The sequence below is a fragment of the Perca flavescens genome, chromosome 12, assembly GCF_004354835.1.
Source record: "Perca flavescens isolate YP-PL-M2 chromosome 12, PFLA_1.0, whole genome shotgun sequence".
Taxonomy (NCBI): domain Eukaryota; kingdom Metazoa; phylum Chordata; class Actinopteri; order Perciformes; family Percidae; genus Perca; species Perca flavescens.
In genome coordinates this window covers 26,742,533-26,770,336 of record NC_041342.1, presented here as the reverse complement: position 1 = coordinate 26,770,336, position 27,804 = coordinate 26,742,533, and the positions used below count along the sequence as shown (strand labels likewise).

Here is a 27,804-nt window from a genome sequence, read left to right as displayed (position 1 = left end):
AGCCTAAATAATTAATCTTAATCTAACACAATGCAGTGATTAATTTATTTTCCTTTATCAGATAATCCATTAGGCTTGGCAGGCCTAACAACATTTGGCAATGCCAAGATCCCTGTTAGAAAAAAAATGCTTCTTTGGACAGATTTGAAAAGGATTCTTGTAAGGTTTTAAGGTTGAGAATATAAATTTGTCATCATGAAATGAGAAGCACATTGCATTGGCTCTGGTATCTTGAGTAGTGATGACAACAGGAATACAGCATGTTTTGCTTCATGTTTAATATTATTGGAAGAGTCTGGCTAGAGCAGTAAATTTAATGTGGTTATGCCCAGAAATGGTGTAATTGTTTTAAGGATTAAGTAGTACCTATCTCGACATTAAAATATCCTTGATAATAACGGGATAAAAGCCAAACTGAGATCTTCCTGACCTCGAGGCTTTGAAAGCTCACCTAAGCATCGTAGACATGCTATGTAAGAACTGAATCACACTTTCACCTAATGTTTATGAAAACAGAGGCACCAGTTGGTTAAGCAAGAAGTATCAAACTCTCTTCCCAAAGCCTCTTTGGTCTAAGTTACATTAAGTGATACTTATTTGCTGTCAGCTTGAATGGACACCAAAGGACAGCTGTGTATCATGAAAACCACCAAATGTATGGTACAAACAGTGCATGCAGCCATAACCATTTTGTTGGCTTTTCACTTCTTTGAACTTATTTTGTTCTCTTCTTACCACACTTAAAACATCAGATCTGTGACAGGGAAACATCTTAACTCAGATACTGCAGTGAATACTTTTATAGTCCTTGGACACAATATTAGTCACAACTAAAATAGACATTCACTCATTTAACAGTTTCAAAGACGTTGGTGAGTGATATCTGAATGGAAAGTATTTGGACATACTCCTGTATTTGATGCAGTACTGCTTGGCTGTTTGGACTCTTACCTCACATGACTGGATGCAATGGATATGTTGAGGGTCAGGGTACCACTTCATCATCCCTGTGCAGACTATGCTCTGGAAAACAAAGTACATAAGAACAATGGTTGAGCAACGCAGTCACAGGAAATGGATAACCACTGTTTGCCATGGACAACAATATCACACTCAGTCACAAAAGCATTTTGTAGGAGTCGTGTAAGCTTGAGGCTCCAGAGTTCAGGTAGAACCATTGATTTGAGGAGAACATCCATTATGTAGCCACAGATGGAGGATAATTCCATCTTCCTCTCATTCATGTTATGACAAATCAACTTATATGCAAGCATGTATACAGCATGTGTCCCCGTGTATGCTTATAGTTTTATTTTAATGACAAAATACCAACAAATTACATTAATAATAGTGCAGGGCTGAATACAGTTATGGTACCTTTTTGCCAATGATCCACTAGCACTTGGCCTGCCTGTTATATTATAAATGAACAAGATTACATCAGAGCCGTATATTAGAGAGAGAGTTTGGCCAACTAGGAAATCGAATTTCTGAGCTATCCCGTTATGCGATTAGATCCGAGGTGGTCACGTGTTTCATGGACTCCATGTTGGATGCCAACATTGATCTGATTCCCATTGACATAGTGCAGGGAATAGTGGAAAAATGTAATAAATTATTTTAAAAATGACATAAATCACTGAAAAAATGCCCAACTGTTGCACGTTTGGCTGCAATGAAAGACCGGGAAGCAGCAAAAGATTTCACATGTTCCCCTGTGAACCAAAAAGGCCAAAAGTATGGGAGCTGAAGGTGAGAAGAGCGAACTGGAGGGCAATAGACTACTCATTATTGTGTGAGGTAAATGTCAATTTCTCTCTTCAACTTAACAAATTACTAGTGCTGTCAAATGATTAAAATATTTAATTGCGATTAATCATATTAATGTCATAGTTAACTCGCAATTAATCGCACATTTTTATCTATTCAAATATCCCTTGATTTATTTTTGTCCCAAAATTTTTCTCATTTTAATGCTCTTATCAACATGGAAAAGTGGATCGGCTTGCTTTGTGCTTTTGTCGCCTGGCTTTGACAAGGGGGTGGAGAATTTGCATCAGCTGTGTGCTTGGCCATCAAGTGGTATTTCAGACTGGACGTGCTGCAATGTTAGCTCAGTTCACAACGACAAAACACACAGATCACTTTGGTCTTGTCAATGGAACCATTTGGCAACTTTTAAAAAGTAAACATTCAGAATCTTATTGGCATCCATTTTTCACACTCGCCATCCACTCAAAACGTAACGTTAGCCTACTAGGCCAAAAAGTATGTTAATCTCGCGATACAAAAATTGACGCAGTTAAAATGGGTTTGTGTTAACGCTGTTAATAACACGTTTAACTGACAAATATAGTAATACCATCGTTAATGTGTACCATGCTGTCAAAAAAGTTCTAACACTGCTTTAGAAATAAATTAAGTTTGAAGTTAGCCATGCCTTGTGCTAGCGTTAGCTTTTTCACTAGCACTCCATGTACCTAAATGCTTAGAAATGCTTGTGATCTTGCCATAGTCATGACTTGAATTTAAGCTAGTCTGCCTTCAATTGTCATCTGTAACTCAGATGTAATATACAGTGACCATGCATGCATGTAATTTATGTTGATTTAAATCACCAAATTTTATTAATACATAACTTTGCCTCGGTTACTACTAAGTTATTATTGCTAGCGTGATAACGTTATGGTCCTGTCCTACCGCGATTTACACCTGACCAAAACACACTTTTTACCCGTATGCTGTTGGTCGCATTATCATTGTCTTATCATGTATTTTGTCAAAAGACTGTGAGTACCTTTGTTAAGAGTTCAGTTGCTAGTCATCACATTTTGGGAAGTACAGAAATCATGTTTGTAGCGCAAATAAGTTACTGAATGCCCTTCTGTATTTGGCCTGTCTTGCTCTCCTGACGTGGTCACTCACTACAATGGGCATTTTTTTAGAGGCCCATTTACGATATAGAAGGTAATTATACACACAGCGATTTATTTCAAGATAGCATATTTGCCCCATAGGGTTACACTGTAGAGTCATCGGACGATGGTATCCAATATGGCGCCCATGATTTGAGTTGGCCAAACTCTCTCTAATATACGGCTCATATTGCACTTATTCTGATTGCAGACTTGCATTTGTCGTATTGTTTTGACATGTGTAATAAATTATGACAATTTCAATCTTTTGCTGCCCGTTTGTTTGCATGAAAACCTTAAGTGGATGCAAAACTCGAAATTCTGTGGTGACATTGGGTGAGGCTGTGGTCTTCTGTCAGTTATTTGACCTTGGGAATTTACAAGGTAGTTAGCAGATAGCTGATTGACTAACAAATATGGACAGAGAAATTGGATCCTCCCTTGTGATTTCCTGTGCAGCCTGACCCAGCAATGGAGACCTTATTCTGAGATTTGAGATAACACAATGCCTCAAAATCACAAGGCAGTGTCAGAGATATGGCGTAAGTAACCAGACCTCCATCCAACTATTTGACCTTGGCAAGGGTGGATTAACTGGCTGGCTGACCACCCAAAAGTGAGGCGAAACTGGAGCAGTGTTTGCGACTGCATAACGTAAAAGCGATTCCTGAGATATGATATTGAGTAACATAACCCACATTTAAAGCAACAACAGTGCTATAACTCTGACCCAAGAGCAGTGTTGACGTCAACTGGAACCTTTACTCTTGCTATCTGCTTGTGATTTCCAGTAATGCAAAAACACTTGATGATAACGAAGGCAAAACTCACACACACATGAGGTGGATTTTGTTGTGTGATAGTGTGTGATTAGCTGGTGCAGCTGGGAATTAAAAGTGTTTTTCTAAAAAAAAATAAAAGATACCGTCTTGCCAAAGATTCAGTCAAACATCTGATGTGAAAAATATTTGCACATATTGTGATGAATTCAAAAGTCTTGCTGCAGTTTGACAGAGGGATTCATTTTTAGGCATTAAGACCTTTGAGTTTGAGATAATATATATTAAGAAAAAAACATTCTGTACTTTATGTATTTAGTTTATTTAGACACTCCAAAATATATCGATTTTAAAAAGTGTTTTTAGTCTCATGAAGACTTAAACTGGAAAGGTGTTGTTTAAAAGCTTTTTTAAATGCTAATAATGATAAGATAATTTTAATGTCCACTGCAGTTTTCTGTACAGACAAAGTGGCAGATCACTTCAGTAGACTCAAAAACATGAGTCCTTTATTAGAAAGAGCTGAAAATGATCTCACCGCATGACCTGATTTCACATTACATTTGCTAAGGACTCAGAAGAATATTTTTTAGCTCCTTTTTAAATTTTAATGTGGTAATAATATATTTCCAGTGTATCTGGATCTGTATGAATCGATGGGGATGCCTTTTGTTGCAGCTAAAAACCATGTAGTACAATTCACGGTAAATGTAAAGCCAAAAGTCAACATCTCCATTCATCTATCCTCTCACACACCATTGGCTGTAAACTAACAAAGCACAAACCTTTTGTGTCGTCCCTTTCATTGGTGTAGCACTTGTTGCTCCTTTCTTTTATGTTTCACAGTGAAACACAGACCAGACTCTAATGCTCATAAAAACATAAGAGCTCAGATATATAAATAATAATACTGAAGGTAGCTAACAAAGTGTGAGATGTTAATTCTGTTGCAAATATCTATGGCAGCAAATCCTCTATGTTTATTTGTATGTTGACTGTCTCCCAAATGAGTTGTCTTTGTCATAAACTGCAATGAGCTGTGTGCTTTAATGAGTCAGTCTGGAGCAGTAGCGTAGTGCTGCTAGCCCATGCTGTTGTACAGATCACCAGATGTTTGTACGCATTATTCATTCTGATGGATGTTGTTGTGTAAAAATCTCAGTGTCAACGGATCAGGTTTCACGGCTCCTTGGACTGGTCGCATGGCAGCGAGCGAGCAAAACAACTGTTTTACAAAACCTGCCAAGAGTTTCCAAATGGTAGCAAAACCACAACCCCTTGCTCAGTTGCGGTTATTTAAAACAATCAATCTAATCAATGTTATAGGTAATGTCCCTGATAAATAAACAATAAATAAATAAATACAATATTGAACTGGATCCAATAGACATTGGTTTGAAGCATATAAGTATATGTATATATTGAATAGCAGTTTGTGATCAATAGTAGTGTGACAAATATAGATTTTTCCATACCAACACAGATTAACTGCATTGCAAAACTGCACTTAAGCTGCCAATAATAGATAATGTGATTTTTAAGATACATAATATCAGCACAATGGCCATGCCAAAAGACAAAATTACAAAAGATCCTCTGAAACAGCATTTAGAACCGGATGGGAAGAAACAATTTCAAAGGAATAGTCATCCACAGTTCTGCAGGTTAACATTTATATGGGCACTTCATTAGTCACAGGTAGAGCTTTGATTTTATGCCCAAACCTGATAGGGCCATGATATTTATCGTAAATTATATAGCCACATTTGACATTTGTCTCATTGATTTTACACTGCTGTTCAAAACTAATGTCACTGACAGCTGTTGCCTAGAATATTCTCTAGACACTTGCCATCATTAATGAGGAGAAATGTTATATAATCTGTTTAATGTGGCATATGACGCATATGTTTTTGGGCTGTGCTGAACATTCAAGAAGGCGGATATTGTGTCAAAAATGTCTGGTAATGCACTGAAAAGACTTCAAAAACTTCAGCTTGAAATAAATTTGTTAATGTTAAAAAGAAAATTACAGTGGAAATTCAGGTTTTTAGCTGGGCTCAGGCCCAAAACTGCTGCCTTAGTTCAAGCTCGGGTCGGTCGTGGACAGCCAGATTTTTTTGGGCCTGATCATATCTAGTCACAGGGAAAGCGTGTGTTATATAGTCTCATGTTTCTCAACTATGAGAGAAATACTTGAATGACATCACAACAAAAAACAGCCTGAGTTACAAACTGGAGATTGAAAGATGTCGGCATTCGCCAGGCAAGGAGGTTCTAATGAAAGACTTTAAGGGTTGCATTATGGGTGGGATCTAGCATTTTGGAGCTTGAGCTATACTAGCAGTTAAAGGTCTTGTCGGGCTCTGTAGTTTTGAATTTGACCATTATTTATTTCTCTCAAGTTCCCCAACTTTATGGAAGTGAATTACCCATTGGTACTAAGAGAAAACAGTGGTGGCAATAGATAAATCTTTTTTTTTTTTAAACAGATAAAGCTGGTTTCAAATCTTTTACAGACAGCATTTAAGCTGCTGTTGTAAAAGGCCAAAACTTTATTGGTATGGCAGCAAACAATCAGTCAGTACACAGTCAGTGCTTTACTTTTTTCAATTTGTGAAATGAAGAACCTCACCTGGAGTTTGGTTGGTAGCATCCAGTGCTTTAAAGAGTCAACTGTAGTGCCACTGGGCAGCACCACCGGGTCACGCAGATCCATGTCTTGAGCCACAATGCATGTTGGGTAGCAAACAGCACCTGCAAGGAAAAGGATAAAAAAAACAACAGATGTTCAAACATTGATAAAAAAAAACCAGACCACATAACTTTAGACCATGCCTTCACCTGTGGTCTGGACTTTTGGCAACCATCACTCTGCAAGGACTTATACTGTGTGTGTGTGTGTGTGTGTGTGTGTGTGTGTGTGTGTGTGTGTGTGTGTGTGTGTGTGTGTGTGTGTGTGTGTGTGTGTGTGTGTGTGTGTGTGTGTGTGTGTGTGTGTGTGTTATCATGGGGTCATTATGAAGAGATGCTTAAAAATGCCTCTGTATTTACATGAAATGCTTGAGCTGGTCAGTGACTCAAAGGGTATCAATAGAAAAGGAGGAATAAGTGAGAAGAGGAGAAAAGGCACAAGTGTTGACAAAAACATTCTCTACCGCCATGATTGTTTTGTCTGTTCAGTCAAGTAGTGTGTAACCAGACAAGCCAAAGACCAGGCAGCAGTGACGGACTGGCCATCTGGAATTTGGGCAAATGCCAGAAGGGTGGCCCCCTATGGACCCCTATGGGCCCCTATGGGCCACTACTGATAATATGTATTTGGTTAATTTTGATAAGTTATTTTATGCATGCAGCCACAGATATTCAAGATTGTACTGCGGCGAGGTGCGTGTAAAGATTCACTCGGAAGGCAAAGTTACTAATTTCCAAGCTCGGTTATTGACAAAAATAGGGCCGGTGTGTTGCAAATGCCAGGGCCGTTTTTTTATCCCGGTCCGTCACTGCCAGGCAGGCTACTGTGTATGGCTTTATTTAGTTTGACAGATGGAAGAGAATATAATGAGCACTGTTTATTTTTGATGGATTACACTGTCATTGCTGAAAGAAGGGTTACACTCACCGACATCCATCCCTTGGTCACAGCTGTACTCTACAGAGTTGAGATCCGGAGGAAGAGAGCACGATCCCTTGATTTTGGAGCACATCGTGAACTCTGCAGTCCATTCACCCTCCTTAGTGCAGCGAATCTCCCTCTGGAAACAAAGAGATACTAAAATTCATGCGGTCTATACTTTTGCTGCTCTGTCTTTACATAGCTCAAGAGAAACCATAATTTGGTCTATTAATTCTGTTATTGTTTTACATTGTTGAGCAGTTACATGGGTAAACATGAAGCTCCCAATACAGACACGCATCGACCGATGAGACAATGATGAAATAATGATTTAATCACTGACTGTAGGAATTTAAAGGTCCCATTTTGTAAAAAGTGAGATTTCCATGTCTTTTTTGTTATAAAGCAGGTTATGGTCAGGGATTAAAGTTCCGAAACGGCGTTCTGGCACCTTCGATTAACAATTAATCTAATTGGCAGTGTCATACATCAGTGTTTCCCGTTCTTTTAAAATAATGCGAAATATGCTTTCCAATGTTTCCCTTATTCACTCTTAGCAGCAAGCACCCTGAGTCCATGAACAGGGCAACTGTCTGTGGTGAGTTTACACATCTGTAAAAATAGCAGGACAGTCGCGTACTATTTGGTAAAGTCAGTTAAACAGGTGAAGATCACATTGCCGGCCGTTTACCGGTTACAAACAGGCTCACTAGTGATTGAGCTACAGATCTGGTGTTTTCTGCTGGTCGGTGATGGTGTCCTGCCTCATCGTTCTCCGTGAAGCTAGCTGTAAGTGAATGTAGCCCCGGTGTGTTTTTTTGTGGACTACCTTGGTTTAAAAATAGCCTTTGCAATGTTGTAACTTGGCCTTGTATGTAGGGCTGTGTATTGGAAAGAATCTGGTGATACGATACGTATCACGATACATGGGTCACGATTCAATATATTGCAATATATTTCAATATATTGATACGAATATATTTAAAGCGATATATTGGGATTTTTTTATAGTATAATTTTAGAAAAACTAATATTTAAAAAAGACATGATGTGCATAAAAGTCAAATAAGTTTACTTTAAGTAAACAATTCAGTACACAGAAAATCAAACTGCCAGTTTGGGATTGTGGTTCACAGGTTCTTAGTGAGCAAATCTGTATATGCTAAAGTAGGCCAAAGTTCAGCCAAAGCTACATTGTTAGCTTCTAGCAAAAAGTCAGGCACTGCTAGGCACTGTTAGGCAAGGACACTAGTGGTGCGTCTCAGCATAGTCATCTAGCGGTAGGGGGTTTGAACACAACATAAACGTGAACCAGTGTCTTACATGAAAGAAAAAATAATAATAAAAAATCAATATTGTGTTTTTAAAAATCGATACAGTATTGCAAAATAAAATATCGCGATACTCAAGTGTATCGATTTTTTTCTTACACCGCTACTTGTGTGCTAATAATTGGGCATGCAGTTATCACACCATTCATAATTTTGTTTTAATGAAAACTCAACTCCATTGCAGATATAGTCATGCAATGAAAGAAAGAGACAGCCGCTAACACGAAGTGTTTCAGGCAGAGGGTGATTACAGGTATATTCCGAGAGACAGTATGATAAAAAAAAATGATGTGTTGTTTTTTTTAAATTACAGCATGTAATAAATAATTACTGTAAACCACAGCTGCTGGGCATACAGTTCTTGTGGTGTCTGTTGTCCTGAGAGGAATGGCTGTAGGGGGTTATGTCTGACAATAAACAATGTTTAAGGGCGCCTGGGTAGCTCACCTGGTAGAGCAGGCGCCCATATATAGAGGTTTACTCCTCGACACAGCGGCCGCAGGTTTGACTCCGCCCTGCGGCCTTTTGCTGCATGTCATTCCCCCTCTCTCTCCCCTTTCAAGTCTTCAGCTGTCCTATATAAATAAAGGCCTAAAATGCCCCAAAAAATAGTCTTAAAAAAATAAAAATAAACAACATTTAAAAATGCAGATTTAGACCAGTTCTGGTGCAGCATATTTGATGAACAAAAATGTTGGTTTACCATGTTAACTCACTGCAAAGATATGAAGATTATTATTGCACATTTCCACAGTAATGCAACCTGTACCTCCTTTTAGAATTTGGCTTCTTTTTTACTACATCATGACCAAGTTTAATCCAGTGTAGACGACTCAAGTGTCTCACCTTGTCTAACTGATCTAAAATTGACTTCACATTACTGTGTTATTATTGATGTGACCAGAAATACTTCCGTTTGACCTGGAGACTAAACAGACAACTGTTAAAATCTTACATTTTCTGTGGCACCTGGGCACTGCAGGGTGCAGAGGCTGTCATAATACAGGCCATTGGTGCAGGTAAACATGCCCTGGAATACATCAGGTAGGGCTGGGCAGGATATTGACTCACAATTTGTTTCCTCCCACTGCCCCCCCTCCAGGCACTCCAACTTGAAGTACTTCCTAGAGACAATAGGAGCAAATGAAAACATATCCAAGTGATCTTTTTTATAGGCAACACTAAGTTTTTCCCGGATTTGAATTACATTCAAGAGTTTTTAGCTACAAGCAATAATGAGCATATGGGTTATGTGGCCAATGTGTAGCCAGTACTGTTTTCCTTTCATGGGAGTTTCAAAGAGTTTCAAAGAGTTCTTCATCGCGAGTTCATGTTTAGTTCTTGGTTGTTGTTTTTTCCTTCTATGCATCTAGAGGATGTTTCACAGAGATGATCAACCTATCAGAGTTTAAAACAAATAAATGTAACATTTTATGGTGGCTGAAACCCTATTGTGTTGTATTCTTCAGTGATACAGAGCACCAAAGTGGACATATGTATTAAAGATATGGCGAGTGTATTGAGGTTTTTTATGACAAACCCTTTTGCTCCCTAGGGCTGTACCAAATAGTTTGAAACTTCAAAGCTTCATTCATTCTAATATTATTAATATTATGCTATTTTTAGAACAAGATTCCAGTGGTGGCTGAATAGAATTGTTTCTAACTCGTGTGATCAAAACATGCAATAATTCCAGAACGCTGTAAAGTCCAAAAGTCAAAATGTATGAATCAAAATCTAAGTAACATTTGTCAGGCTACATTAGGCTAGTTGTAAAATAGTTACCTAGGTTACAGCCCCCGATTTAGCATAAGAAGTGAGTGTTGGTCACACTGAACTTCTGCATTGGACTTTAATTTGAAATGTTCCAATTTATTTTATTGCTATTTCTGTACCATAATGTTGCTTTAGTCCTAAGGGTGCAATTATTATTCATCATTATTTTATGCCCTTGCTGCCTACGTACATGTTGACGAAACTGATACGTTTTAGTAAATAAAGAAAGTTGATTTAGGAGTAAATCAGTAAGACTAGCTCATTTAGTCTGATGAATCACTTTATTCAAATGTAGGATTTATTTTAGGGTGATGATGTCATAAAATATGACAACAGACATTCAAAGCTTCATTCGAAAATCTGAATAGAAGTTTTGATTGTAAAAAACATGACACTTGGTACAGCCTTAGTAGAACCATATGCACTCTATACCCCTCCACACATACTCTATCGTCCCATTTTACTTTTACTGTTTAAATAACGAAACACATACAGAGTGCCCATTCTACAGTAAAAAAAAGATCTCCGGTGTGGAGCACGTAGTGTGTAAATGCAACAGTATGTGATATAAATTTATGTGGATACATGTGTCAAAGGTAAGCGTAAATATCCTGTTTAAAGCTCTTTAATAGCTGCTGCAGTTTACTTTCACATGTTGGACTAATAAAGCACCAGGGGTTATTAAAATGTTTACACATATATTTGTGAAAGCGTAACTCATAAAGATATCCAGCTGCAAATGGATCTTTATACAAGATAGTTTCCCACTGTATTTGGTGGAAATTTAATGCATACAAAACTATAAAATGTATATTTTTACTGGCCAAAAAAAAAGAAAACTGGCTAGAATTCAAGACGCTACATTACTTAATAATAATAATACAGACTGAAAGGTGTGAAGAGAGATAGCTGACTCCATCAAAAGCTGCATATAAACTTACCCCAGAGGCTGTGTCTCCTCCTATTAGAAACCCTCATCTCATTAACAACATGTGAACTGTGTTCAGTAATGAGCAGTTACCCAATGAATACAATTGGCGTAGTAATGACGAGGTCCAGTTAGCAGCGGTACATATTTTATTGGACCTTAATGTGAGCTTGTTCCAAAGCAGAAAATAGTTTCACAGATGATGGACCAAAGAAAATGCCTCTTTAAATTGCACCCATTGATATTTAATACTTTGCCCTTGGGTGTTCATGTGATGCATTGTTATACGGTTGCATAAAATATCTAAATCAAATATCCTAGTTTCATCAAGCAGTGCGTAATGGGAATCTTGTAAAATATAGGAAAAGAAGGAATTTCCTCCATTACGCAGGGAGCTAGCGTAATAAAATACTGCATTTACTTTGGTCTGCTGTCTACACAGATTTACTAGTATTTAAAGTGTGGCACAACCCACAATATATATATATATATCAACATAATAATAAACAGTTCTTTTTGTACATAAAAAAAAAATAATATGCCTAAAAAAAAAAATCTATCTCAGTCATAATTTAAGGTTTCAGAACACACTGCACAGACAGAAAAGAGGAGACAGCATTTGCTCTATCATGGATGTTTTAACACACACAGCTATTAATACATACATTTTTCATAATGAGTGATGCTAGTATAAATGCCCTTTCAAACCATGGCAGCTGTAGCACAGTTCTCTCTCCACTGAGCTGCCAACAGTCCAAAAAAAAAAAAACACTTACCTCCTCTGTGTCTTCTTTTTGAGGCTCCCTGTTACATAGAAGCCTGGGTTGCATTTGTAACGGCAGGCAGAGCCAACATCGTGCCCTGAGGCCAGACAGTCTGCTGTTAACAGCTTGGCATTGGGTATGTTTGGAACCTCTGGACACTCTATCTTGCAGTAGGCCTCTGGGAAAGACCACAGACCGTCCTCCAAACAGACCAACCTGTCACTGTCACCTTAGGGGGGAGGGAGGGGATTTCAGAGTACAGTTGGACAGAGGAAGCAAAGTGTGTATAACACATTTAAGCAATACAGTAAAATATACTTGGTAAACAATGTTGTAAAATGGCATGGCATTAACATTATTATTACCTCTGCCAAGGAGGTTATGTTTTCAGTTCAGTTTGTTGTTTTTTGTTTGTTGGTGTGTTTGTCTGTCAGGAGGATTACAGAAGCCTGAACTAGCTAGACTGGTTGACACCAGACCCTTCTCAACTGAGAGTGGGTCTGGGAAAGGTTAATTCACAGCTCATTTCCAAAGGGGCGTCACCAACGGATGCCGCTCAAATGCCTTTGGGCGCAATTGGATAGTCCTTCAACCAATCAGACCAACGATCCGGGTGACATAGAAGCGACAGCCACGTAAACCACTTAAAAATGTTTCTCTGTAACGTGCTCAAATGTACTTGCAACCATATCAAGTAGAGAAGAGTCATAAAGTTACAACTGACTTTTTAACCTTCAGTAATGTCAGTTACACTTTAATATCTATATGAAGTTTGCAAACATTACCTAACATTAGCCAATAAGATACTGGTCATACCAGACCAAGGGACAATATAGCAGCAAAAGCCCTGTGTATTGAATTTAATGGTGTGCAATTTCATCGCTTATGAATTCCACTTTTCATTTGAAAGACGAAGACTGTATGATTTAATCTTTCAAAAGTAGCATAGCCTTTTAGCCTTGCTAACTTATTTACCTATTTTTTAACTAACTTACTTCAACTAATATTCCTCCGCCAAGTAGGTTATGTTTTCGGCTCGGTTTGTTTGTCTGTCAGCAGGATTACAGACCCGATCATACAGTATTTCATGACTCACCTTATCCGTTTCCTTTGCTCTTCCTTGTTACATAAATACTGAAAACAGCTGTCAATGTGTTGAGCAATAACACTCTGAGCAATAAAACACAACACATCTTCTTTGTAGCATTCATGTTGTTTTAACATTGCGTTTTAAAGCTCATGAACACACCAAAGTTGGAAGAACAACTTCCCAACTCAGGAAACAGGACCATCCGAGGAGCATGTGAATGCAGCATTGGCCTTGGCGGAGGTCTGCGCTCTGCAAGTGCCATTCTAGTTCAGCATTATTATTTAAACATATTAAGAACTATAGGGTGAGCAGTATGTGTTCTTAAGTACTTTAGCTTGACTGAATACAGGTACAAATACAATAGTCCCTTAAGTAGCATAACTCAATGTCCATCCGTGATGGAGCATCTCCAGAAGAAAAATAGAGCATTATAGTTCTCAATTGTGTTGCTAAATAGCACCAATAAAGATTTGGACATTTCAGCCCCCCAGTATCAACTGGAAGATACAGCAGAGATAAGCGGAATCAAATACATTTCTTATTCCGTAAAAAATTCCTAAAGAGTACTGTGAGTTTCTTAAACATTCTTTCATAGTTTGTTGGTGCTATAGATTCTAAATGAGGTGTTATTTTGATGCCCAAATATGTAAAATTAGATGAGAGCTTGTAAGTAAATAAGTATTGGTTCATACATTGTCTTTCATTTCTGTTAAGCAGCATTAGTGATGATTTTAAAGTATTACTTTATATCCGGAGATACTACCAAACAGGCCAATTAGATCTAACAGTGCTGGTATGGATGTGTTTAAGTGTTAAGAATAAAATGATGTTGTCAGCAAATAATGCTCATGTTTTTAAATACTTATTTCTATTTTTGTTAGAATTTCTCTATGTTTATATTTATTTGTAATCTAGAGTGGGAGAAACTTGAACGTAAACCAATTTTCCCCCAGAGAGTATTACTAATTCTGATTCTAACACATACATTTCTAAAAGGTTATATGTTCTGCACTATAACTAAAACACAAAGACATACATGGGAGAAGCACAAGTAATTCAACAGCATGATTTCATTTGTGTTGTTCATTTTGGTTTTGTTTAATGGCTCTGTCTTGTACAGTTATGTCTTCAATGTTGCCCAAAGCTAATATTTTCTATGCCTGTATGAGCTCACATGAGTGTTGTATGTGTGGAGAATCATAACACCCTAAACATTGCAAAATGTTTATTAGGTCTATAAAATGTAATGAATCTTTAACATGGCATCATATTTTAATAAGCTATTTAAACATTATGCCGGTGTTGTGATGATCAAAATCCATTACAGCTGTACTGGTGTGTACTGAATATATTCTTGTGAACTACACAGTGTGCTGAGTGACGCATTATGGCCTTCAAACATATCTCACGAAACCAAAAGCCACAAATAGAATTATTTCTGCACAATCTGTATTTAGTTCATGAATACATGGGTCTAACTGCTGACTCCACTACGACATTTGAGCATTCACTGAGGCTTTCCAACCACAAACACAAGTGTGTGGACATCACGCTTGTTCCATCTAAATCACTTCAAGAAGCATCTACTACATTGCGTAACTTGCATTCAATCAGGGGATGTAACTATGAATTTGTGCGTGTGGTGGTGCTCCTAATTATGGGTGCCCACAGGCAATATTTGTTCTGGCTCATTATGGTGCAAGTGGTGTTTTTAAAAACTTTGTGGATATCTGAGTAGTGTGTAAAGGGAACAGGAATATGCCATGTACTGTAAATGTTTCTATCAGCGCTCATGGAGAATTTCAATTTGTGCAGTCCACTCTAACATTTTCAAGGCCATAAAGCAAAGAGAAGCACTGTGAGCTTCAGTGAGAGAAGATTTCGTAAATGGCATTTCCACTGTGATTTTATTGCAACACTGTAGATTAGTTCCCCTTGTCTTAGCTGTTTTAAACTAATTTGTTTTAAACACTGTCTTTAACTGTAACAGGATTCGCCCTGTAAAAAAACTTTTAATACGTAATGGTGTAAAATTAAGGTTTAATGTCCATTTCATTTTATGGACTGTAACTAGTGGAAGCATCTTGCTGTGGTTTGTCTGTTCACTAGACTGAGCTGTAACTGGCAGAAGGCGGGTTGTAGCAGCAACGGAAATTAGTTATTAATTGAAAGGTATTATTTTATAGAGAAATGTTGGCCACATTATCATTCAGTAATGTGAATAATTGAAATTCAAGAAGTGTGTTTGTCAAATGAGGTTCTTCAAATTCTAAATGATCCGTTTGATTAAAACTCATTGAAACTTGGTTTATCTCAATGGAAACAGCAGCCAATAAGTATCTAGAATGGCACTGGGAAAGCGCAGACCTCCACCAAGGCCAATGCTGCATTCCCATGCTCATTGGATGGTCCCATTTCCCGAGTTGGGAAGTTGTTCTTCCGACTTTGGTGTGTTCATGAGCTTTAAGTCGTAATGTGGAAACAGCATAGATGCTAAAAAAAAAGATGCGTTGTATTTCATTGCTCAGAGCATTTAAACAACCCGTTGATAGCTGAACCAGTATTTGCATGACGAGTGTCAAAGGAAACGGATCAGCGGAGCCATGAAATATGATCTGGAACTATTTTCTCACGATTATTCCAAAACCACATGAATGCAGCACAAATGCCCTATCTCACAATGTTAATAATGTGTGTATCACACACATGATTCGGATCTGTTCCAAAACGTAATGGGTTCTTCCTTGGCCCATGCTACACCCTTCCATCAAAGTTTCGTAGTTTTTCAGTAAACAAACCAACAAACGGACAAACCAAGCCAAAAACATAACCTCTTTGGCGGAGGTGATAACAGTATCATAATCTTATGTTTTATAATAATAATATGTTTTTTTGGAAATTTTTGAAAATTAGGTTTGTCTTTGCATGGTTAGCCTGATAGTGTTGGTATTCCAAATGTAAATGTAATGCACATGTAAGTGTGACCAAGTGTGACAATGTATTTTACAGTTGTCTATTCTTCATCCATTGCTGTTTAACAAAAAAATATACTAACAATACACAAGACTGGACTGTAACTAATAGGCTGGAAAAGAATAGACTGGACTAGAGTAGAGCAGAATAGACAAATCTATGACTTACCTTGTAGTATAGCTGGTGATCCACAGGTGAAGGAACATTGTTTGCCAAAGGTGGTTCCCCAGGGGCAACTGAATATGGCGTGGTAGACATGAGACTGATCGGGCAGGCCGCAATCTACAGGCTGGCAGCTAACTACGTGATCCCACGCACCGTGGAAACACTCTAAATGTGTTTCTCTCTTGAATAAATGAAAGAAAAAAAGAAAGATAATAGTGAGAAGGAAAAAATGGTCAACAAATCTTGTAAACATTACTGAAAATGCACTGCCTGTCTTTTGAAACATCTTACTAATTATATACAATATCACTAAAAGTGTTAATCAAATTTTCTTTGTAGTTTATTATTAAAAAGTAAAACTGATCCAAAGAATTGCATATGATATGGAGGCAGGACCTTAAGAATTAATCCAATTAGGTATGGGGAGGTCCTTGCTGATTCCCATCACAATAGTCAAGCCTTTGCATCAGCCTTTTGTTGATTTGTGCCCTATTTCTCATCTTTTAGAGGTTCTACCTTTACGTACTCTATATGATTCCTAACATTCTGTCTGAATTCTGTAGACAATTCATTGGGCTTTTCCTTTGACATTCAGTGACATCTGTTAAACTGAGACATTAAATCTGTTTAGTTTCCCTCATCATTCATCTGTAGTAAGTAAGTTACCCCAGGTTTTGGAAGCAAATGAGGATGCAACCACACATTTTGAGTGAGTAAAAGAATACAAATATTGGAACAAATTATTGTTGGACTACTCTAGAATTTAAAACACTGAAAGCCCTACTGTTTGTCTGTCAATGTTTTTCTCCTGAGACATTGGTGCTGTCCCTCTTACATCTCTGTTAAATGTCAAGATCCAACCAACTATTTCTTGCATAATATACTTTTGCATCAATGGATAACCAGGCAATAATGTAACATTGAAAGGACATTGTAAAATGGTATTTCAACAGTGCAACACATGATGCATTATTCAGTGTACCTGGTGGGGAAGGGTTCCCCTGCTGTTGAGGACAGTGATACTGAAACCACGGTGACACTGAACAGAGCAGTGAGAGGACTCCCCTCCTCCTGTACACCTATAGAGACACACTGATATATAGATAGTTCTTTTGTCTGTTGTTTCAGCTCGCTGATTGTTAAGTGTTTGATTCCAAAGGGCCTACCTGACAGAGGCGTGCTCTAACTGGGGAGGACTGCAGCTGTCCATTTGACATGGCTGCCGCAAACAGCTATTTCCGGGAAGGAGGGAGGATGGGAGAGGGAGAAGGAGAAGGATGAGAGGCAGGGAGAGACAGAGCAAGCAACTAGGAGGCCTAAACAATCACTATTTCTTGGAAAGCAAATTCTATCAAATTAATGGAATACTCCAAGGTTTTGGGAGGCTATCAATTAAAAAATGCCAAGACTGAACATTAATTGTTCATACATGTTTACATTTTTAAAAAACTGCAAATTATCTTTTTCCAATTGAGATTGTGCTTCTTTCCTACTAAAATGTACACTACATTAAAGGGGAACTCCACCGATTTCACACATCAAAGTCAGTTTACAGGTCTTGGGGAGTACTACTGCATACGTAAAAAATTAAGCCTTTTGTCGGTCTAAAAGGAGCTGTGTAACCTTTGATAAATGCTTTTACTCAAATTATGTCACTTGAGGAAAAAAGCGTGTAGATTAAAAAAGACGACATCTCCGGTTCTGCTGCATCAATTTTCATCCTTGTTTTTTAAACTGTCCAGCTTGAGTCTGACAATTGTATACAGTAGGAGTGCAATGCTAAATCGGTGGAGTACTTTTTTTTTTTTAAGTTTTAGAATGGATTCTAAAATTTCTATTCTAAAAAAGGTACCAAATGAACAGTCCTGTTTTTATTTTTGTATAACCAATTTGTCAAACTTCCAAACACTTGACAATCTTGCTTTTAGAATATTTATTTTATATATTTCCAGTGCTTAATTTGTAAAGTGGGAGGTCCCGGAGCGCAGAGGGGGGGGTGGATCCAGCGACTCAAAACAGGGGTTGGAGGTAACGGAACAAAAAAATAAAAAATACACTGCCAAGTAGCTTCTCTGACTAAAAATACCTAAACAACGCTGTGTGTACATCAGTGCAATGTTTATTTTTATTTCAGAACATGCACTGCAACGATGCGAAATGTAAAAAAAATTAAATTAAATACACACTGCAACAATCGTTTTCACAAGCAGCAATTATCCATCGGACTATTGAATTAAAAAAACAACCGTGGTCTCCACATTCTTGATCGGCAGAAACGTTTTTTGCTTGTTTGGGATCCGACTGGCTAGCGTATTTGAACAAGTTAAGCAAACTTTGTTGTCTTTTTGACATTTTTCCCCTGAGTTAAATGAGGCTATAACAGCAATCTCAACTAGCACAAGTGCTTGTGTCACTAGAAGTGCAGCGGCGCGCTGTTGAAGTGTCTCCCCTCCCTCTGTCCCTCATCAGTTTGGTTTGAAATGTGCTGGGGACAGAGACTCATCAGGAATTACATTTCCAGAAGTGCTGGGTACAATGACTCATAATTTTTTTTTTCTCTTTCGCGCAGGTCATGTTTTGAAAGACGCTGTCCTGTAGTTTACTAATGAATAAAAACGTGGTTTAATGTACGTAAACAATGATCAATGATTGCTAAATTTATCTCTAATATTGCTTCTCATAACCACTGAAAACTGTCAAAAAATCGAACCCAAAGTCCAATTATTATGGACGTTATCTGACATGTAGCGTTTCTGCTTCACATTTTCAGCAGGGCAGTGGAGTGGCTGTTGGTTGACTCCCCACAGTTCTCATGGGCTTCATAAGTCCTATAACATGAAAAAGCTTAACGTGGTTTAATGTACCTAAACAATAATCAATCATCACCACATTTCTGGTTAGATTTTTTTGACAGTTTTCAGTGGTTAGGAGGAGCAATATGAGAGAGAAATTTGGTAATCATTGATCATTGTTTAGGTACAAGCTTTTTCCTCACCATAGGCGCCAATGAAGAAGAAAACTTTTTGTGAGATAACTTATATAATCGTTGGATTTCAGGTTTAGTTCTTTTGACAGGCTTAAGTGTTCATTACAAGATATCGCCATGAGAAATTTGGTGATCATTGATCGTTGTTGAGGTACATTAAACCACGTTAAGTTTTTTCACGTTAAGCAGAATGTCCCGACAGGCAGTGTTGTGTACGCATACCCACCGTCCCCACCAAAATCAACGCCTATGCCTCTCCCCCCTCAGTCTACTCTGAAAATTCACCTCAAAACACATCGAAAATGCAAACACAAGATTTTTGTGGAACTTCAATGGGGAATAAAGACTAACAAAACAGATAACAACACTACACAAACAGTAGTTTATTTTTTCATTTAGGAGATTAATTTTTCCTGGTGACACAGGAGGTGCCGGATCCAATAAAAAAGTTTCCGGATCCAACGTCCGAGGTGCCGGAACATGTTCCGGCGTGTTCCGGCTAAAATTTACCGTGCGTTCTAGCCTTGTGAGACCGTCCTGATCTGGCGAGCTCCAGTTTTCCACTTGCAGATCAGTCTGGCATCTTGAGGTAGAGAAAATTTGGAGCCGTTAGCCAAACAACCGGGCCAATCAGCGTTGGTTTTGAGGTGGGTTAGGTGGTGATAGACAGATGGTTTATCCAATCAGCTAACCAGTATTTTCAGACAGCGGTAGCCCTAATTCTGTTAGCCGCTCACTAATGCTTTTTCTCTTCGATCCTTCTTTTGGAATATGGACCGGGAACCTGAAAGGGTGCCTTTTATTCCTAAATTCTCGTTACACAAACGGAAAATATCCTTTACCGACATGTTGCTTGCATGCTGAGCTAACGAGCTATGCATTGCCTGCAGCAGCAGGGGCTTGTGGTTGTATTTTCATACGCTTCGTGGATCTGGTTGGTTGATTTGGCCCGTCTATCACCAACATAGGTGATAGACAGATGGTTCATCCAATCGGCTAACCAGTATTTCCGCCCCTTCCCAAAAGTTCTCCAACGGAAAGTTCCCAGATGGATATGCCGAGCAAATGCGAAGCAATCCATCTGGCGGAGTCAGGTTACGTGCGTTCATGGACATCGTAAAAACGTTTTTCCGAGTGAAAACGTCACCATTCACGTAACGTCCTGTGGGAATCAGAGGTGGGAAACTCGGGCTGGATTTTGATACCCGAGTTCCCCAGTTGGTGACGCGTTGTTGACAACTGACGTTTGATGGAGGCAACTTTGGTTTACTGAACATATTTCAATCATAATAAACTGTTTATTGTGGACAAATGCCTCTGCCAAAAAACATACACAGACATAATATGTTTAAAATTATTCATAAATAGGCCTATGTATAGAAAAACAACACATTATCCGTGTCTTTTCCCGTTGGTTGTCCTGCAGATAACACAAACAAACACCTGGCGATGTGCTGTTTGGATGCTCGTATAAGAAAACAGCAGAAAATCTACTGTTATTGTGGCCTCCATGTTTTCACACACCTAATGCTCTAGGCTACAGCCAACCGTTGGTGGCAGTCATGCAAAAAGTTGTTATGCCAAACGGCAATATAACAGAAGAAGAAGAACATTCATCCCGACCATGTGAACGCTGCCAGTCGGAAAAACAACGTAACCAGGGGGGCGGTGCCTGTTATTCCGAGGTGGCATGAACGCAGCATAAGCCCTGTATATTACTTTGTTTTTAACTTTTTCCATGCTTTAATGAGAACATTCAATATCTGTGTTCGATATTATGAAATGTGTACAAATGGTCCCTTTTTAAGCACTGTATGAAACCATTACTGGCATGTTGTGTGTGTGAAAGCATGCGTGTGTGTGTGTGTTAAGTAGGTAGTTGTGGGAGAGCCCACCCTCTGATGCGCACCCGGTCAGGGCGAAGGTGCTGAAGTGGCAGGAGGTCCTCAGGGCCACACTCTCCACTGCCACAAAGGGGGAGGAGAAGAGGAGAATAACAGAGGCCGTGATGAAGAAGGGTCGAGAAAGGTCATGGGTCACATTCACCACCAACGGGTTCCGATGGCAGGAGAGGTCATGTGTGCCTAGGTAGATAAAAGGGTTTCAAGTAGTCCTTTAGCTTCTTTGTTTGTTTTTACTTTGATGTCCATTCTGTGGTTTGTCTTTATCATACAGCATTATCGTACTCTAAAAACAATCAAATACTTACAAATCAATACAAGTAAAAAGTACCTAGTGAGTGGTTCTTGCCAGTAGTATCAGACAGAAGGATAGTGGCTGTCCTCCGACACTGCTCTCCAGACCACGACCCATCTGAAGCCAGGTACACCATCACAGAGGCGGCCACTCCAGGATGGACAAATCCCACCTGGATCAATAAAAAAAACAGCAATAATTTCAAAGAAAGAAAACCAAAAAAGATATAGATAATGATATTATGAAATAACATTACCGAAAGTCCTAACTGAAACTAAAAGTCCTACTGTGAGAATAGTATGTTGGTCATTGTTGATTCACATGTGCACCCATCAATGTGGGGTTAAAATGTTTGTTAAAATGTCTTAATTCTTGCATTACACTTCTATCTTGTGATCAAATTGTTGATAAACAGTAAATAGAGAAAACTATGGTAGCCTCAGGAAGGGTTAGATTCCTGGCCCAGCTTGGTTGTGCTTGGCAATGAACACAGTGGTTCATTGATTGGAACTTAGGGTTCTTGCTGCTTGTACTTGTCGTTGTACTAGCGACTTCTTCTGGTTGCCAGTCGCCTGCACAGTGAGCGGTGGAACTGAGAGGATTGTGTAAAGCTCTTGTGAAGCTCCCTGTGGCAGGTGAAAAGCGTTGGATAATGTCATTTGTCACGGTAGTAGCACATGTCATGTCCTCCCCAGAAGTTAGCAGTGACAAGAATTGGGCATTACAAATTAGGAAAACAGGGAATTCCACACAAATAAAAAAGATTTAAAAAGAAAAAGAAGCCTAATGTAGATCTGTCTGAGTGACCACAGGAAGAGCAGAATGGGTTCTGTAGCATGTCCTAACCAATGCACATGCTTGTGCATTATGCTGCAGGGCAGGTACGTAATTGCTTTATAACTAAAAATCCAATGTAACTGCCGCAATTCCAAGTTGACCCTGGTCTCTGTTCTCTATGATGGAGCTTCAACTTTTCACAGCCACCTGTTTAGCATACAGACTGGAAGTGTTTCATACTCAAAAAAATGGATTTTGGAGTATCACTTTTAGATAATGATGAATGGCTTCCAAAGATAGAATTAGAACTGTTGAATGAGACAGATGCCTTTTAGAGAGCTGGCAGAAATGGATATGATAGGATGGCTGAGGAATGCTTTTCAGATGAAGTGAGATTTAATATGTAAGGCGAGGGAGGCCTTTTAGAGATAGAAAGAGCACTTAACGGAAAAAGATGTGTTTCAGGGAGAGCTGGCAGATATGGGTGTTATCATGAGGCTTTTGAGACGGTGAAAGAGTCTTTAAGGAGTAGGCGGCCTTCCAGAGAGGTTGCAGAGATGTGCCTGATAAAAAAGGGTGTCGATAAAGGTTGCAGGGGATGGAAAGATGAGTCATTCAACAAAGAAGTGGAAATGATGACAGAGAAAGAAAAATGAATGAATATGTGCAAGGAAGGAAAGAGGCAGACTCATGACTGTAAAGGACCTTAAAATCTAGAGCATGACGGACAATGTTTTGAAGCTATCACTCAAATCAACAGCTAGCCTACGCTTAGTCTGGACCTGCAAGGTTGATTGTTGAAAGAGTCAATAACACAAAATGACTAAATATGAGAACCAGACACAGGTCTGGAATGAAAAGTCAGGTCCAAATACAGTACACTACACAAACCAGGACATCTGAAGCACAAGTGAATATTGGAGCTGCATAGATAAGCAGGGCAAATAGGCATTGGAATCATCTTAGCAGCAGCAGCTATTGTTATTCTCTGCCAACATCAATTGTCCTTCATTCTAAACGTTACTTTTAATTCACAAATAAACAATTAGTTAATGATATGTAATGCTGGAGAATCATTTTGAATGAGTAGAACATCGTAGGTAATTCAGTTATTTGTTGCTCTGCATTTTTGGGGCCGTCATAAATTAAAATTTATGTATTTATAATGATATTTTTACTACAAAATTACTATTATTCCTTCAGATGCCAGAATTTTAATAACTCATGAACCTTTTAAGCATTTAATTATGAATGATGAGTTAATTATATAACACTTAATCTTCCCCTATTAGTCAACTGGTAATGGTCATTATTGAATGATTTTGAAATATCACAAAATGCTCAAAAGTAAATAAAGAATAAGTAGAGGGTTAGTCATGATTTGGTAATCATCTACAGATCATTAGCACCCATAATTCACAGTTGTCCTGAAAAATGAGTAATTAAAGTTAAAAAAAATGCACTTGAACTTGAGGAATGTGTGCGTGTGTGGAGGTTTAAGGCAGCAGACTGTGTAAGAGGCCCTTCAACCCCACTTTAAAAAGTATTGGAAACTGTTGAAGACAGAGAAGCCACCCACAGCCATTTAGTGGCGGGGAAAACAAATACAGTATGTGCAAACACACACACACACACACACACACACACACACACACACACACACACACACACACACACACACACACACACGCGCACACACACACGCGCACACGCGCGCGCGTACCTTCAGCCAAAATGAATGTTCCAGGTCATTATTTGTGTCGGCCTGGGCTGTGCAAGGGAACCAGGCATCTGTGGGCAGTTTTTCGCTCACCTCCAGGTGCTGGTACCTGCAGAGCTTCACACAGAACAAGAGAAGTACACAATGCCTATATAATAAATAAATATAGATAATCTTGTTTTGCTTCCATATTAAATGTAATTTTAACTGATCTTGTTTTACTTTCCGAAAGGTAACCTGTCCTTATCTGACCTTTTAATGTGACAAGTACTTAATGTAGGGCTGTCACAATATCAGATTTTCACTACACGATTATCGTGGCCAAAATAATACACAATAACGATATTATTGCGATATCTATAGAACATTTGAAAAAAGACACAATGCTATCAGAATTCATCTTTAAGTTTGTTAAGCAAAGGATAATCTACACATTAATTACCCTCACACTATTCCTCTTATTATTCCGGTTGCTGCCCAAACAGCACAGATCTACTGATACTAGGATGGGGTCAATGTCATGTTATTATATTGCGCGTGGCCTCTGAGATCAGCACTTTTGCCTACATGCACACATGCCTAGTCAGAAACACAGCCTCTGATTCATCCACAGACTTGACTTTATGTATCATGGGATATATCTTGCCCTCCGTAAGGCTTCAGCTAACAGTTATCTACTACATCAACAACTCCTTTCAATACGGACAAATGGATAAATAACCACTAAAAACATTCATTGTTGGATTTATTGGTTTTATAAAGTCTCTAAAAAGCACTGCTGTTCCATGCTGGATTACAAAGCCTCGGACAGGAATACGATTGCAGTGGAGCCCTTGTTGGAAAGCTACAGTAGTAACAAAATAGGCAATTTAAAGCCTTCTGGAGATGTTCTTAAAATAGTAAATAGAGTACATTGATGTCGTATACGACGTCTCCCGATAGTAAAAAGTCAACCTGAACCGGATGAACTGATAAACAAAAAAATCCCATGTGTGAGGCGTTGCGGGAGGGAAGCAAAGCGAGAACGGCGGTGGATTGTTTACACAATTTTAACGTGTATTTGTAACATATTAAGATTACATTTTTAAATATCACGCTTATCGTCAATACAATTTATACATATACAGTATACCGTGAAACCTCTAACTGTAAAACCTGTTTTTCCCATTAGACCTTGTTATGGTTGAACAATGGAAGGTTCATAAAATCTGAATTGCAGGTCTTATTTCATAATTTCTATTAGACTATTTGTGCCTTGAGAAGAGCCCACATTCTCTTCTGACAGTGAAGCATTTGATGCAGGCCATGCTGACTATTCATGACACTATGATTTGTTTTGTTTATTCCACCTTTCCTCATACGGACACTGTAGCATTTAAAAATCCTGGGAGGTTTGCCAGTTCTGACATGCTGGAACCAGTGTGTCTGACAACAACAATCCTCCCTTGATAAAAGTGGCTTAAATCATGTTTTTTGTCCAGATGAGAAGAACACATTTCTAAAACTGTGACATCATTTGGAAGCGATGATGGATCTAAGGGGTTTTGTGTGATTGTAGAAATTTTAGAGGAGATGTCAGTGTTGGAATATGATTGATGTATTTTGTACTTAAATTGTAAAAAGAATGAGGGAGCTGTGCAAAGTATTCAAAGTTGCTGTGCTGTCATACAAAGTTTTGCCAAAATGTCCTCCAAAGTTATTTGCCAAGCCCTTCCTTTTCAGGCCTGTCCTTGCTAGTCGCTGCTTAGCTAAAGAAATAATTTTAGATTTTTATTTTTTTTTTAACATTTATTTGTCTTGAATGTGCAAGAACAAGGCTCTTCTCTAATGGGAAGGCTCTTGACTCGCTAATATTTTTTTATTTTTTTTAAAGGTTAGAGAGAGAAAGAAAGAGAGGGGGGGGGACTGAACACTGAGGGCCTATCTTGCACCCGGCGTGGCGCAAAGCCCGACGCAAGTGTCTTTTCTATTTTAAGACCGCCCAGCGCCCATGTCATTTAAATAGCAAATGCACCTGCGCCCATGGGCGTGCTGGTCTTACAGGGAGGTGCGTTCAGGTGAATTCTTGGCGTATTGCTATCTTGAGGCAGCGGGAAGTGATTGCGGTATTGACCAACAAAAACCTGGTCTAAAGTCAATAGCGCAGCATTTCATTGTTATTTTAACAGCGCATTAATAAAATGCGCCTAGGCTTATGCACAACGCGCGCACACTTTGCTTGTTACACACACACAAGGAAGCGCAGCAGCACACAAACATGCAAAAGATTTTATATAAAAATATTACGGTGCAAATCCGCCATCATAAAAGCAATGCGCCAAGGTACAAATGCGCCTGGCTTTTAAAGAGAATGGGAGATGACACTGATTGGTTTATTGCATGTTAGGCCCAAAACACACCTATGAATTTGTTGAAGACACTAAGGACAACCCTTTTGAACCATGCACCCGGCGCACAGACCCTTTTTTCCGCCGTCAAACTATCAAAAGTGGATTTGGACGCGTCCTAAACGCACCTGCGCCATGCACTTCACGCCGTACGCTTAGATCGTTAAAATAGGGCCCTGAAAGTTAGCTGAGGAATATGCTCGGTAGATTTCAAGAGCTCACTTGACACTGCATGTCCTTGGGTGCTCAGCAACAATACACCCGCCATGTGTGAAATTGGTCAGATGAACAGGTGTCAAGAAAATTGAAGGACAGACAGACTCCTTCCATTTTAGTTAGATATAGTCATGGACAAACAAGTGCACCATTATCAATGTGAAGTAACTTGCTGTGTTGGTAGAAAATAAAGTGAGAACTTTTTAATGGTCCATCTCCTTCATGTTCTGGATATTACCTTCTATGAGGATTTAGCTGGTTGGTCAAGATTTGCTGTCGGCCGCGAGCAGGAGCTTTAATAAATTGTGCCAGACTGTGGCCAAAAGTTCAAGCCTACTGTCCTACCCAGACCAAATAGTACAGAGATGAATACATCTTTTAAATTGTTTAGAAATGCAGCCAGCTGCTGCTAACATTGTTGCCTCCGAGTTGAGGATTTCCACAATGGCATCCACAGGGAGTTTATTGTCATCTGGAATTCTTTTATGTGCTCTGTGGTTCATACTTCATACCTTGGTAAGCGATGGCTCCCCAGTGGCACCATGGGCGGGACAGTGGTTGGGGTCCTGGTGAGAAGCAGTGGCGATGGATGCCCACTGGTCTGTGTAGCCCAAAGGTGTGAAGTAACCACAGTCCTGAACGCTGGAGCCCCGCTCAAACTCCTCACACACGCCGTCTCCGTCAAAAACATAACACTGACTAGGTTCACCTTGAGAGATGGAGAGGAAAATGAGACAGGAGGATTTATGAAAGGATATATAGCCTGGTTTCCTAATCTGGCAGGGTATACACTCATCCCCAACTGTTTGACTCCCATCCAAATCCATTTGTCAGTGAACCAAATCTGAGCAAATCTATTTCGTATTTTCATTGGCCACTTTTAATGTTAGTCACGTCAACTCAACCATATCTGACTCTCGTGCTGTCAACAGACTGTAAATTATGGTAAAAAAATGAACTTTGACTTCAATCAATTATTGAAGATCACAATAATGTTGTAATGTTAATAGGCAGTAAGTTAACCTAATATGTGGCTTGGCCAGTTAGTTTAATCCCAAAGGCACCTCAATGGGCCATGGTTATCTATAAGTCACCAAGTAATAACAAAACACTGTCAGAGCAATATAGTTCTTCGAAGTCTAGTACAAAACAAATACAGACAAGAAGGTATTAGCAAACTAGTAT

General features: G+C 38.9%; 1 protein-coding gene across 1 annotated transcript in view; it reads right to left on the bottom strand.

The window, feature by feature from the left end:
* The window catches only part of pappa2 (pappalysin 2), a 98,474-nt gene that overhangs the window by 15,622 nt on the left and 55,048 nt on the right, over window positions 1-27,804 (bottom strand). The window contains exons 15-26 of the mRNA XM_028593758.1: window positions 27,132-27,328; window positions 24,020-24,133; window positions 21,556-21,691; window positions 21,233-21,407; window positions 17,504-17,569; window positions 17,320-17,416; window positions 16,341-16,518; window positions 12,122-12,338; window positions 9,597-9,765; window positions 7,317-7,449; window positions 6,330-6,451; window positions 952-1,023 (exon numbers count right to left, since the gene is read on the bottom strand). Coding sequence (XP_028449559.1) covers window positions 952-1,023; window positions 6,330-6,451; window positions 7,317-7,449; window positions 9,597-9,765; window positions 12,122-12,338; window positions 16,341-16,518; window positions 17,320-17,416; window positions 17,504-17,569; window positions 21,233-21,407; window positions 21,556-21,691; window positions 24,020-24,133; window positions 27,132-27,328 — 1,676 coding nt within the window. The remainder of the gene's footprint in view (window positions 1-951; window positions 1,024-6,329; window positions 6,452-7,316; window positions 7,450-9,596; window positions 9,766-12,121; window positions 12,339-16,340; window positions 16,519-17,319; window positions 17,417-17,503; window positions 17,570-21,232; window positions 21,408-21,555; window positions 21,692-24,019; window positions 24,134-27,131; window positions 27,329-27,804) is intronic.